A 13,875-nucleotide genomic window follows, 5' to 3' on the forward strand; every position below is an offset into this window, starting at 1 on the left:
TTAACCTAACAGGTCGGAAAATTGGACCAATTGATGGCACTGAATTGATAGGCTGAATAGCCACCTTCTGTATTCTAGAGGCTCCACGGTTAAGAGTGCAAATACCCACCAAATTTCCAACAGAGAGCATGTTTTCAAAAGTTTCAGTCATGGGATAGTGCTCCATTGCCATAAAGAGAGTGTTCAGCACAATGCAAATAGTGATTCCCAGATCCACAAATGGGTCCATCACAATAATCTTCAAGATTTCTTTGAATTTTATCCACAGCGGGCAGCAATCCCAGATTAGATATGTATTGGCAAATTTATACCACCAGGGAGGACAACGCTGCTGTGCTTCTTCCAGCTCTATCGGATATAAATGAGAAGCGATTATATTTGCTGTTTTCATAACACCTTATGCCTTCTGGGAGTTAACATACAGTCTTTCTGTCTTTATATAAGGGTATATAGATAATTATTTTCCCAACAATTTCCATTTAAAGCAAGCTTTTAGGTACCGGAAAAGATGAGTCACCCAGATGATAGATGACCTGTAACTTTTACAACCAATGACATACTTTTGAAATGTCATCACCATTGTACTGTAGAACAAGCAGCAGTTGATTTGCATGCAGCAAGTTCAAATCCTTGTGTGGTATTATACAGTGTTCAGTTCCGTTCAAAATTCCTCTGGTGATGCAGCAGTTTGTGACACATATAGCAAGGCCTGGACAACCTTCAGACTTAGGCTGATGGATGGTATGCTACAAAAGTGGCAAGAAATAGCCATCTTTAAGGGAGAGATTCTAACCACCTCCATTTGACAGTCAATTATGTTATCATTCATCAACATCCTATGGGTTACCGATGACCAGAAACGTAAATGACTAGATAAACAAATTATGTCTAAAATAGGTCAGAGGTTGGCATTCTGTGATGAGTGAATCATTTGTTACTTTCTAAAGCAAGCCTACCATCTATAAACAACACTGATAAAATACTTTCCACTTGCCTGTATAAATACCACTCCAACTGTACTTAAGAAACTCAACAACAACCAGGATCAAGCAGGGCCACTTGACTGATACATCATATTGATAAAAACATCATATTAAGCATTCACTCTCTACCATAATGTTGAGGAGTTACAGTTCAACTCCCTCCTAACTCTACTCCCATGTCCCACCATCTCTGATGTCCTGCCAGTGAGACAAGACATACCCAAGGATGATAATGGAAGAGTCTGGAACATTGGCTCTAAGTAATTATTTAATGAACATGACAAATGTTACACATACAAAGTTTGTGGTTCAAAGTAATAATTTTGTGAACATGACTAATACAAAGTTTATAAGTCTGTTATGTCCGAGAAACTATTTAAGGTAAAAGCAAGTAGTGAAGGAGGCAATATAAATTCTGTTGGATAAGATCCCTGGTCTGTTTGTACAGATGCAGTGCGGTCCAGGTTCATTTACTGAGAACAAGATATTCATAACCATAAACAATAACCCGAATGTTGTGGATAAACTTGTATTTTTCAAGCCTCATAGGGAGGTATTAAGAATGTCTGATTTTATAATCAGTTATGCCTTAAACCAAACTTTTTCTCCAAGACAGAATGGAGATGGAGGGATTTAGGTTAAAACGAATTCGCTTTTCTGCCTGGATACAGGCCAATGTGATTCGTATTGCCTTAGAGATAGGGGTGGAGAGGGAAATAGTCCATCGCAAGGTGTTCTAGTATTAGAAATAGGATTTTCTAAATATTGCTGCACTTGACAGAAATAGATCAATTTGCAAGATTCTGAGAGAAAGAGAGAGAACAGAGTTTTAGAGAGAATGTCTATTGCTCATCAAGAAGAATGCATATGGGATCTAGCGCTCCACTTCATGAGGATATAATGGAAGTTAAAAGATTTGCCTAGCTTTAGCTTGGATCAGGTCTAAGGTTAGAATTACCCAGTCTGAAAGGGAAAAGGAAGTGAGCCATTGGGAGTTCAAAACAGCTTTCTACTGTTCCCAGAGATTGAAGTGTTCACTTAGAGGACAGGGTAAAGTGTAAACACGGAGGGAGTTTTCACTCATAGATCTGCAGACATTTACAGCACAGAAGGAGAGCATTCAGCCTATCACATCCATGCTAGTCAACAAAGATTTGACTACATTATCACATTTTCCAGCTCTTGGCTCATACATTTGGAGGTTATGATAACCCAAGTGAATATCTAATTATGGCTTAAACAAGAGCTTTTGACTAAACCTCAAGCGGTGAGTTCCTGACTGTCAGCATACTCTGCATGAAAAAAAATTCTCCTCAACTCTCCTCTTAGCCTTCTACCATTTAGTTACTTTTACACCCCCCGATCACTCATCTCTCTACTAATCTTACAGAGGTTTTTGGTAGTGATTGGGATTACAGTAATTTGAGCAGTGGCTAAGATTAATGGTTCAGTTGATAAAAAGAATGGTATTTGCTGATTTTGAACAGTCGTATTAGTCTTTTAGCTTCATGGGAATTTGTTTCAATTCTTTGGGGCTATCCTGTTGATGCTGACCTCCAGAGCTATCTGCTCCCACTTTTCACTGTTTGGTGGGCCCCTCCACTACTCCCTTTGTCCCCATTTACAGGAGGCCTTTGCTACTTTCCATCCTCTCTACCCAGATCTCAAGGGAGAGTTAGATAACCAAGGAGCTGGCTCTTTACCAGGGTTAGCTGTTCTTTACTTTTGGTTTTTAACACTTTCCAAATCAAGTTCGAATCCTACAGGATCCCAGCACCTGCTCCAGCCACAAAACATCGCTTCATTAAGACGGGCAGGCTATCTTTATACGGTCAATCAACTGCCTGCAGAAATTATATAAATGAATTGATAAAATGCAGGTATTGAGCTACCCCTATTAGATCCAAGAAACAAAGATTAATCATGCATCATGAACACCAATTGTCCCATTCCTTCCACCATCTTTCTCAGGGACTAGTAAATTCACTGCCCAAAACTCTCTAAAGCAGCAGTTTTGCATGTCTGTATATGTTCTTCCACTGTTTAAATATTTTCTTTCTTCCTAGAATATGGATAATATTGGAAAAACAGCAATTATTGGTAACTCGGAGTTGTCCTGCAGGTATTAAGAACCTGCAATTTGTGTTTGACAAGGGAATTAGAAATTGGTAGATTGGATAAGGCGCCAGGTTATTTAATCCGAAAAGGATATTCACAAATCAGTGGGTTTTTGCAGCAACCTAACAGCTTTTTAATTTGATTCAACTATTACTTTGTAAAGAATGGCATGAGCTATTTTACTTTCAATCAGTGCTTTTGTCTGTTTTGGATTTTGACCCTCATCAAATAGATTACAGATTTGTCAAATGCTGGAAGAACCAAATAAACAGTTAAACAGCTAAATAAACTAAACAAGAGTTGAGACGAAGCTTACCATCCAGCCTGGCGCTGCTGTACATACTAGCTACACTCCCAGCTCTCATTGGTGGTGGTGGTTCTTCCAGAAATGTGGAGGTACGTTTAGATCCAGAAGTCTCATCTTCAATATCCATACCAGCTACCTACAAGGGACCAGGTACAACCCGGGAAAATGTACCATCATCAATCAGAAAGCAAAGCCAGTGCCAATAAAAATTATCTTTTCCTTTGACATGTTAATTTGTAAACTTGCAAAAAACAGTTTTCTTTTGAAGAGAATGCATTTTGTGATTTGAATCAATCAGACAATGATCAGCCATGACAAGACGCTCACTAATACTAAAAACCAGAAAGATTAAAAGTTTAAACTTGACCTAGTACTACATGTATGGAATTTTTTTTTCACTTAATAACACAAAGCACAATTTTTTTTAAGTTTTGTTTTTGATAAAACAAAAAACTAGACCTGAGCATTGATTATTCTCATAAAGTTGAACAATTTCATTGTAAATCACACTCACAGTATTATCCAAAATATTACCATTTTCCAAAACATCATTTCACTCTCTTGTGCAATTTTACAACTGTTCCGGTAACTATTGCTGGAGTGCCTGTAGACTCAGAGGATTACCAGCTGGTATCTCATCAAAGAGAGATAACTGGTATTAAGCTTAGCCTGAGAGTCACCACATGTCAGACACAGGGCAAGGCTGAGAAATCAGGGTGTCAATGTCAGACAATACAGGAATTGAACCGATGCATTGACACAATTCTGCTTCACAACTTCTATACATGCATCCCGACTCATATATCCTGAACCAGATCACGGAACCACAAACGGTGTGAAAAATCAAATCTGTTAATAAAAGTACCTACGTCATCATTCTTGTCCCCTTTGTTTGTAATAGTTGATGGTACAACTCTGCCATTAGGTGCTGTGCCACTTTCGCCATCTTGAGAAACAACTCCATTAATTGTAATGATGACCGATGGTTTGGTTTGTGGAATTGTTAGCGACCATCGTTGACCCTCTCTTTCCTTAGCTCCATGCTCATCCTCAGGGAGATGTTTGTCAGAGCCATTTTTCTTCTCCATTCTGTCACTTGACAATGAGTAATGGCTACCAGAGTGTTCTTTGGAGGCATGTAACTAGGGAGGGGAGAATGAGAAATATACATTTCAGCTTCTTAGCAAAAGAACAAAAGAGAAGTTTAAATTAATTTTGTCTTTCTTTGTGCTCCCGAAAGTTATGGAGTTTGATGTTGAGAACAGAGTATATTTCTAATTTTGACCTTGGTTGTTGGTTAGACTTTAGAGTCCATTATTAAGGATGAGATTGTGGGGTACTTGGACGTGCATGGTAAAATAGAGTGGAGTCACCACGGCTTCAAGGGGAGGTCGTGCCTGACACATCTGTGAGGTTATCCAGTTTGGTAGGAAGAATAGAGGCTTCGGATGCTTCTTATGCATAGTTCAGATTTATATTCTTGGTTTTTTATAGAGGAGGCCAACACAGTACGGAATTGTACAAGATATTCCAGAGGTTCACAGGAAATATTTATCATTTAAATGGCTTTCAGAATTTGCAAATTACCAACAGCAAATTATTTTGTGATAATTTTGTAAAAGCTAAATAAGAGTAACTAGCCCTGCTGCAAAAGCCATTAACTGGTGCAATACACTGTCAGAGCAAAGACACATCATTTCATTAAGTTCAAAACACAATTCAGCTTGTTTCGGCATTGAAGAGTTGGACTGTACAAAGCAAGTAGCATCTTGCATTTGGTCTTCAACTTGTACTAATTGCATTGACACAAAGGGCGTTGCGAATATTGGAAATCTCAAGCAAAAATAACAAAATACTAGATGTTCTCAGCAGGTTAGAAATATGGATTAATAATCCTAAGAATCTCAATTATGGCACTTTGATCCTTTAAATTCAGTTAACAAATCTGGAAAAGATTCTTGACAAAGTAAAAGTGACCATAGAGTTGTTGGTTTACTCCAAGATCCCAGCTCATTTAAATGTCCTGTACTAATGGAAATCTGCCAGCTCCACTGGCAATGACCTATTTGCAACCCTAGTGTCATCCCAAGGTGGTTGACTCTGAAGTCATCTTGGATTTCAGTTGTATCAACTGTTACAAAATAGGCAGCCCAGCATCATCTTTTCAGACCAATGAGTCAGAGGAATAAAACTCAGCAATATATGAAACCTTACAGGAGTGGTCTTGAGGTACACTGGTAGTGTCTTTACCTGTGGGCTAGATATTCTGGGTTGATATCCCACTTCAGGATCTGTTCACCGCAGTCGGGTCAAAGAGGACGAAACAGCTTGGTTATCAGCCTGTCAATCTTTCTGCACCTCTGTGGCAGGTGGTAAGTGCAGGAGAGTCTCCTGTCAGCTATGTTTGATGTGGCGTATCACACCTCAAACAACAACTTCTGGTGATAAGCTGGAGACTATTCTATGATAAACCAGGCATGAAAGCAGGCAAAAGCATATGCTTTGTCTGCCTCAGACACCACAGGCATGAGAAAAGAAAAGTACAACAACATCCCTCACAAATAAATAGGTAAAGTGCAAGTGGCTCACATACCAGAGCTTCTTGTTCTTTTTGGTGTTTTTTTATGCTTTCCAAAATCTCTTGAAACTCTTTCTCCTTCTCCTCAGCTTCCAGGCGTGTGGCCTCATTTTGTTCAGCGTAAGCCATTGCCACCACTGCCAGAATCAAGTTGATCAGGTAAAAAGACCCGATGAAAATGATAACCACAAAGAAGATCATATAGGTTTTTCCAGCAGCACGGAGAGTCTGTAGGAGCAAGACAAGGCAATAATTTAGTCCAGGATCTACCACATTCCTTCTCCACATTTGAAGATACATCTAGAACCTCAGTAGAATACTCCAATGGGTTACATACTTGCAAATCTGGAACATTAAAAGCTGACTATATGTGGAAAGATATATAAATATGAAGTTATTGTTGAGCTTTTGCATTGCATCTCTTACTATCATTTTGATTTACTTAAAGGTTTTTTTTTAAGTCTTATCCACATATTGATGCTGATGATGGTTAACCTGGGATAAGAGGATACACAAACTGGAGACTTTGCGAGGATTCACAGTACCAATAATGCACCTGGCATGTTGGCATGTGATCTCACAGGCTTTTTTTTTGCATTGGCAGGTGTGGGTGGCTAATTGCTACTAAAGAAGTTTGTCTTGGCATCGCATACCAAAATAATTAAATCCCATTTGCTTTGAAGACAAATAATGGTGAGTGCCTTTAGCCTAACCGTTATGTTGGCAGTAAATTCAGTCTCATAATATCTGCAAAGGTACCTTGCCAACATGTTCAAGACAGCGTGCAAAATTTAGAATTTCTGCCATCAGTGGAGTCATTTCATAAATGATCATTGGAATGCTGCAATGTAGAGTTGCTAGCATCGCAAGAAGCTCAATTTTACCCATGAAGATCCTCCATTTCAGATATAATTTCAGGACGATTTTTAATTCATTCATGGGATGAGGGCATCATTGGTTAGTCCAGCATTTATTCCCCATCTTTAATTACCCAGAGAGCAGTTAAGAGTCAGCTCCAATGCAGTGGATCTGGAGTCACATGTAGTCAAGACTAGGTAAGGTCAGCAGTTTCCTCCCTTAAAGGGCAATGGTGAACCAAATGGAATTTTCTGACAATTGTCATCTTAATTCTTAACTCCATATTTTTACTGATATCTAATTCCCCACCATTTGCCATGCAGAATTTGAACTCATGTCCCCAGAATCTCCGGATTAACAGACCAGCAATAAAATCACAAGGCCCTTACTTTGTATTGGCAAAACATTGGTGGTCAGTGAAAATAAACACCATTTATATGAAAATGGATCCTTTCCCTAATTCCAATTGACATTTACAAGACTACTGTGGGAACTCTAAAACCACTGCAAAAGATATAGGAGATTGTATTTTTCTACAGCTCTCTAATGGTTTGAGTAGGGGACATCATTGCCATATTTTTAACGCAATGAAATATTCATGACCTCACCAAAAATACCAGGAGGGAAATATTATATAAATGAAAAGAAAATCATGTGGAGAAAAAATATAAATGTCTCTGAGGGTGACGACTGACAATAATTTGAAGCAATTGCAACAATACAAGCTGGCACTGAGTGAAGTAAACCAAACATTAAATTGTACTGAAAGTTGAAAATTGAACTGAAAATACGAGTCATCCTGGCACTTAATAAATCTCTGCTGGGGTCAACACGTTGTATATTGTATTCAGTTCTGCTCACTACAGTTACAGAAGAGATTTATAAATCATGAGGAATATGTATAGGGTGAATAGCCAAGGTCTTTTTCCTAGGGTAGGGGAGTCCAAAACTAGAGGGCATAGGCCTAAGGTGAGAGGGAAAGATTTAAAAGGGACATAAGAACAATTTTTTCACTCAGAGCGTCCTAACATCTGTCATTGGGAATATGTTAGAATCTATTATTAAGGAGCTTGTACCAAGACACTTAGAGAGTCATATTACATTCAGGAAAAATCACAATGATTTTGTGCAAGAAAAATTGTGTTTGACAAATGCATTGAAGGTCCTTAAAGATGTAACAAACTTGGAGGAGAAAAAGAATGAATAAAGTAATGTATTAGGATTTCCAAAAGCATTTGATGAGGTGCAACTGAAAAGGCACATGTAAGATTTTGGGCCAATGTATTAGCAGTGATAGAGGATTGTCTAATCATCAGCAAACAGACAGCCAACATAAATGGATTGTTTTATCAAGTTGGCAAACTAACCAATAGAATGCCTTAGAGATCGATGATGGGGGTTATTTATGTTCTACATTAATGACTTGGATAAAGAGACTGGCTGTATTGTTGCCTAATTTGCTGATAATGCAAAGACAGGAAGGAAAAGTAGTCATGAAGAGGATGCAAATGGATATATACAAGTGTTAAGTGACTGAGTAAAAAAAATGAAGGAAGGAGTATAATGTGGGGAATTGTGAGGTTGACTACTTTACCAGGAAGAGTAGAATTGTAGCATATTGTTTAAATTTTGTGTCTTTTCCAATCTTAGAATGACTTCCAGCACCTATTCCATGAAAATATACCTTCCTTTAAGAAGGGCAGCTGGCTTTATGTAGTGCAGGCTAGTTTGAACTTGTGTTTCTCCTAATATTGCATCCCCGGCTCAGATTGCTCTTTCATGCTGTTATTTTAAAGATTTTCCTCCTTGTCATATAAGATTTGTAACTTTACTCAAGAAACTCCAAATTGCCCCCAAACATCCTTTTTCTGTAAGAACCCTGTAACTTCCCAGTGTTGAAAATGTGTTGCTGGAAAAGCGCAGCAGGTCAGGCAGCATCCAAGGAGCAGGAGAATCGACGTTTCGGGCATGAGCCCTTCTTCAGGAACTTCCCAGTGTGACTAGTTTTCAACTCTTTCCCCACTCTTCACTGTTTTTTCCGTCCCTACACCTCTAACCAGCTCTGAGCTGAAACATTTCTACTGCTTCCACAGGTGGTGTTGACTGCCTAGAGTCATAGTCATAGAGATGTACAGCATAGAAACAGACCCTTCATCCAAGTCATCCAAACCGACCAGATATCCTAACCTAATCTAGTCCCATATGTCAGCATTTGGCCCATATCCCTCTAAAACCTTCCTATTCATATATCTATCCAGATGCCTTTTAAATGCTGCAATTGTACCAGCCTCCACCACTTCCTCTGGCAGTTCATTCCATGCACGCACCACCCTCTGTGTGAAAAGGTTGCCCCTGAGGTCCCTTTTAAATCTTTCTCCTTCACTCTAAACCTATACCTTCTCGTTCTGGACTCCCCCACCATTGGGAAAAGATCTTGTCTATTTACCCTATCCATGCCCCTCATGATTTTATAAACCTTTATAAGGTCACCCCTCAGCCTCCGACGCTCCAGGGAAAACAACCCTAACCTATTCAACATCTCCCTATAGCTCAAACCTTCCAACCCTGGCGACATCTTTGTAAAACTTGTCTGAACCCTTTCAAGTTTCACAACATCCTTCTGATAGGAGGGAAACCAGAATTGCATGCAATGTTCCAAAAGTGGCCTAAGCAATGTCCTGTACAGATGCAACATAACTTCTCAACCCCTATACTCATTGTTCTGACCAATAAAGGAATATATACCAAATGCATCCTTCACTAACCTATCTACCTGCAACACTACTTTCACGAAACTATGAAGCTGCATCCAGGGTCTCTTTGTTCAGCAACACCCCCCAGGACCTTACCATTAAGTGTATAAGTCCTGCTCTGATTTGCCTTTCCAAAATTCAGCACCTCACATTTATCTAAATTAAACTTAATCTGCCACTCTTTGGCCCATTGGCCGATCTGATCAAGGTCCCATTGCATTCTGAGGCAACCTTCTTCGCTGTCCACTACACTTCCAATTTTGGTGTCATCTGCAAACTTACTAATTATACCTCTTATGTTCAAATCCAAATCATTTATATAAATGATGAAAAGCATTGGTCACAGATCCGATCCTTGTGGCAGACCACTGGTCACAGAATTCCAGTCAGAAAAACAACCTATCACCACCACCCTCTGTCTTCCAGCTTTGAGCCAGTTATGTATCCAAATGGCTAGTCCTCCCTGCATCCCATGCAATCTAACCTTGCTAACCAGTCTACCATGAGGAACTTTGTCAAACGCCTTACTGATATCCATATAGATTACATCCAACGATCTGCCCTCATCAATCCTCTTTGTTACTTCTTCAAAAAACTCAATAAAATTCATCAGACACGATTTCCCACGCACAAAGTCATGTCAACGATCCCTAATTAGCTCTTGCCTATCCAAATACATGTAAATCCTGTCCCTTAGGATTCCCTCCAACAACTTGCCCAGCATCGATGTCAGCCTCACTGGTCTCCATTGGCTGACTGTGTCTTCTTAAAGTAAAAATATTCTTTAAGTATGAATTCAGTTTTCTTCTGAAATTCTTTTCCCCTGGGTCAAATGCATTTTTTCACCAATGTTCTCTTGAGGTATTTAAGAAATGATACCATTAGACCAAGATCATAAGACATAGGAGCAGAAGTTAGGCAATTCATTCCATTCAATCATGACTGATAAGTTTCTCAACTCCATTCTCCCACCTTCTCCCTGTAACATTTGATCCCCTTGACAATCAAGGATCTATCTATGTCTGTCTTAAATAAACTCAATGATCTAGCTTCCACAGCCTTCTGTGGCAATGAACTGCGTAGGTTCAGCACTCTCTGACTGAAGAAGTTTCTCCTTATCTCCATTCTACAGGGTCTTCCCTTTACTCTAAGGTTGTGCAGACAGCTCCTAGTCTCTCCTGCTAATGGAAACATCTTCCCAACATCCACTCTATCCATGAATTTCAATATTCTGTAAGTTTCAATTAGATCCCCCTCATTCTTCTAAACTCCATCAAGAATAGACCCAGAGTCTTCAAACGTTAAGCCTTTCATTCTTGGGATCATACTTGTGAATCTCCTCTGGACCCACTCCAGGGTCAGTACATCCTTCCTGAGATATGGGGCCCAACACTGCAAACAACACTCCAAATGTGGTCTGACTAGAGCCTTATAGAGCCTCAGAAGTACATCCCTGCTTTTATATTTTAGTCCTCTCGAAACAAATGCTAACATTACATTTGCCTTCCTAACTACTGACTGAATCTGCAATGTTACCTTAAGTGAATCCTGAACTAGGACTCCCTTTGCACATCATATTTCTGAATTTTTTCCACATTTAGAAAATAGTCTATGCCTCCATTCTTGCTACCAAAATGCATGACCTCGCACTTTTGCACACTTTATTTCATTGTTGGTCATCATGTTGTGTGTTTCAGTGCCAACTACTGACAGCTTGTAGATGGGTATAGGGTTACCACTAGTCAGCCTTACTGTGCTGAGTCTAAGGGACCATCTATCTAGCAGTGGTAAAAGATAAACTACCATTGAGACTTAATGAAAAGAGGCACTTGGCTTTACAACTAGGTATAGTTTTTTTCATGACAGGTCCAAGTTACATTGACTAGTTGGGCATCATAACAAAGATGATTAGAAGCCAGAAATGACACATCCATCTCCACTGTGACCTTGCAGTGAACTATTTGTTTTCATTTTAACATTAACAAATTAGGTGGAGCTTAATGCAGCATCGATGTTAACTCTTTCAGAACTATTACCTTAAATGAAATGGACAAAATGAAGGAAAAAATTAGAAACAAATAAATGGTGCTTTCGTGAGAAATCTGAGGAGGGCTGAAAAGTCAGAGTTTGACCTCAGGCAGTCTAAATAATTGATCTACATCTATCTGCTTGTATTCTTTAATTTAAGACAAGTCCAACCCACAAAGCCAGAACTTGCATCACAGGTAGGGGTCCCTAATCCACCCCAGAAGGGACAGGGATTGAAATCAGGCTGTTACCATAAATCTGAACCAAACCAACTAACCAGTGCCCCAAATAGTCTGAGTTGCTGTGTTTTAAGTGTTTGTTCTGGCCTGAAGTTATGGATAATGATAGTAGGGACTCTAATTTCTCTCCACCACAAAATAGACCAGGAATCTCTCCTGCTCCTGCTGCCTGTGATTGGTAAAAGTTGGAAGCAAGTCAGTAGTAGGCAGGTTTGTCTACACAATGAACATACCTTCCATTCGCATCAACTCCTGGAGTGGGATATTGACCCAGAGCATCTGGCTCAAAAGTAGAGATGCTATCCAATGTGCCATAAGACCTATATCTACAAGAATGTATAGCTCAAGGCATTGTTTGTCTTAGCCCATTCCCTCTGAAACAAAAACCCAAAATATATTCAAAGCACAACGCTCACCAACACTTACCAACTGGAAGAGATTTTCCCAGTAGTCTTGTGTCATGAGACGGAATAGTGACAGAAATGCCCAACTAAAGGTATCGTAGCTGGTGTAACCATAGTTTGGATTTCTCCCAGTCTTAAAACACATATAACCATCAGGACACCTCCTGGAAATGCCAGCAAATAAACAATTAGAGAATCAGAACAATACTAGGCAATGATATGATAGTTACCACTATCAACAAATAAATAATGGCTTTTAGACTTCCCAAAGGATTCCACAAATGCAGATGATGCATTGGCAAGTGTGAGATAAATGAGGAAGTCTCACATAAAACAACAAGACAAATAGACAAGTCATCTGTTACTGTGTGGAAGATTCAGGAATAATATTGTTCTGGCCACTGAGAAAACTCGCCTTCTTCAAATAGTACATTTGGATCTTTTCCATCCATTTGAGCAGACATTAGAGAAAATTAGGTGTTTGCTGGGAAGTTCAATTAAAAATAAAAGTGCCGGAAATATTAGATATATCTCAAAGCATCTGTAAAGGGAGAAACAGAGCTAATAAAAGTCATATTTTACTCAAATTGTTCACTCCTTGTGTCTCACCAAAGCTGTGGCTTGATCTGCTCAGTATTTCCAGCACTTTCTATTTATAAGCAGGGAGCAAAGTTTGTCACGAAAACAGAAACTGCAGAAGAAACTCAGAAAAAGCAGAGTTAACATTTCAGATCCAGTGACCCTTCTTCAGAAATGCTTTCTCTGCTTAGATGCTGTCAGACCTGCTAAGTTTCTTCAACAATTCCTGTTTTTGTTTGTTATGGACCAGACCAAACCCCCTCGAAATATATTAAGAAGATAGTCTCAACCCTAACCTTTTCTTATTTAAAAGGTAAGTGTAAGGCGTTGCCTTCCAGATGCAATTTCATTGGTCAAACTACTTGACATTAAGCAAAACACACTTAATTTTTACAATATAATTAAAATACAGACAAAATGAAAATAATAGAATTGGCTTAACTGTAACTCTATCGAAATACTTAACAAAATAATAAATGATTCATTAACTGTTCCAATATAGTAATGCCCCATTAGCACACCCTTGACAATGTAAAAGGGACAGCACGGTGGCTCAGTGGTTAGCACTGCTGCCTCACAGTAGCAGGGACCCAGTAGCAGGGAATATCTGTGTGGAGTTTGCATATTCTCCCCTTGCCTATATGGGTTTCCTCTGGGTGGTCCGGTTTCCTCCCACTATCCAAAGATGTGCAGGATACGTGAACTGGCCATGCTAAATTGACCATAGTTTTCAGGGATGTGTAGGTTTGGTGCATTCATCAGGGGTAAATATAGGATAATAGCATAGGGGAATGGGTCTGGGTAGATTACTGTTTGGAGGGTTGGTGTAGACTTGTTGGGCTAAAAGGCCTGTTTCCACACTGTAGGGATTCTATAATTCTATGAAAGGCAAATTCAGTAAAACAGATTGTCTTACAAGCAATTCTAGCAATTCTAAGAAGAGAACCTCAGCTCTGAGTTATAACAGAGAGAGGAATAAGACCTTCCACATCCAGCAAAAAATCCTGGTTCGGTAGGGGTTTGACCCC

The 13,875-nt window shown here is 39.3% G+C and overlaps 1 protein-coding gene across 2 annotated transcripts in view; it reads right to left on the minus strand.

The window, feature by feature from the left end:
- The window catches only part of LOC122539987 (sodium channel protein type 4 subunit alpha-like), a 185,520-nt gene that overhangs the window by 81,089 nt on the left and 90,556 nt on the right, over window positions 1–13,875 (minus strand). For both annotated transcript variants that reach the window (XM_043675247.1, XM_043675246.1), the window contains 5 exons: window positions 12,291–12,432; window positions 6,002–6,214; window positions 4,278–4,550; window positions 3,418–3,544; window positions 110–348 (listed from right to left, as the gene is read on the minus strand). In XM_043675247.1, coding sequence (XP_043531182.1) covers window positions 110–348; window positions 3,418–3,544; window positions 4,278–4,550; window positions 6,002–6,214; window positions 12,291–12,432 — 994 coding nt within the window. The remainder of the gene's footprint in view (window positions 1–109; window positions 349–3,417; window positions 3,545–4,277; window positions 4,551–6,001; window positions 6,215–12,290; window positions 12,433–13,875) is intronic.

This window comes from Chiloscyllium plagiosum, chromosome 33 (genome assembly GCF_004010195.1).
Source record: "Chiloscyllium plagiosum isolate BGI_BamShark_2017 chromosome 33, ASM401019v2, whole genome shotgun sequence".
NCBI classification, from domain to species: Eukaryota; Metazoa; Chordata; class Chondrichthyes; order Orectolobiformes; family Hemiscylliidae; genus Chiloscyllium; species Chiloscyllium plagiosum.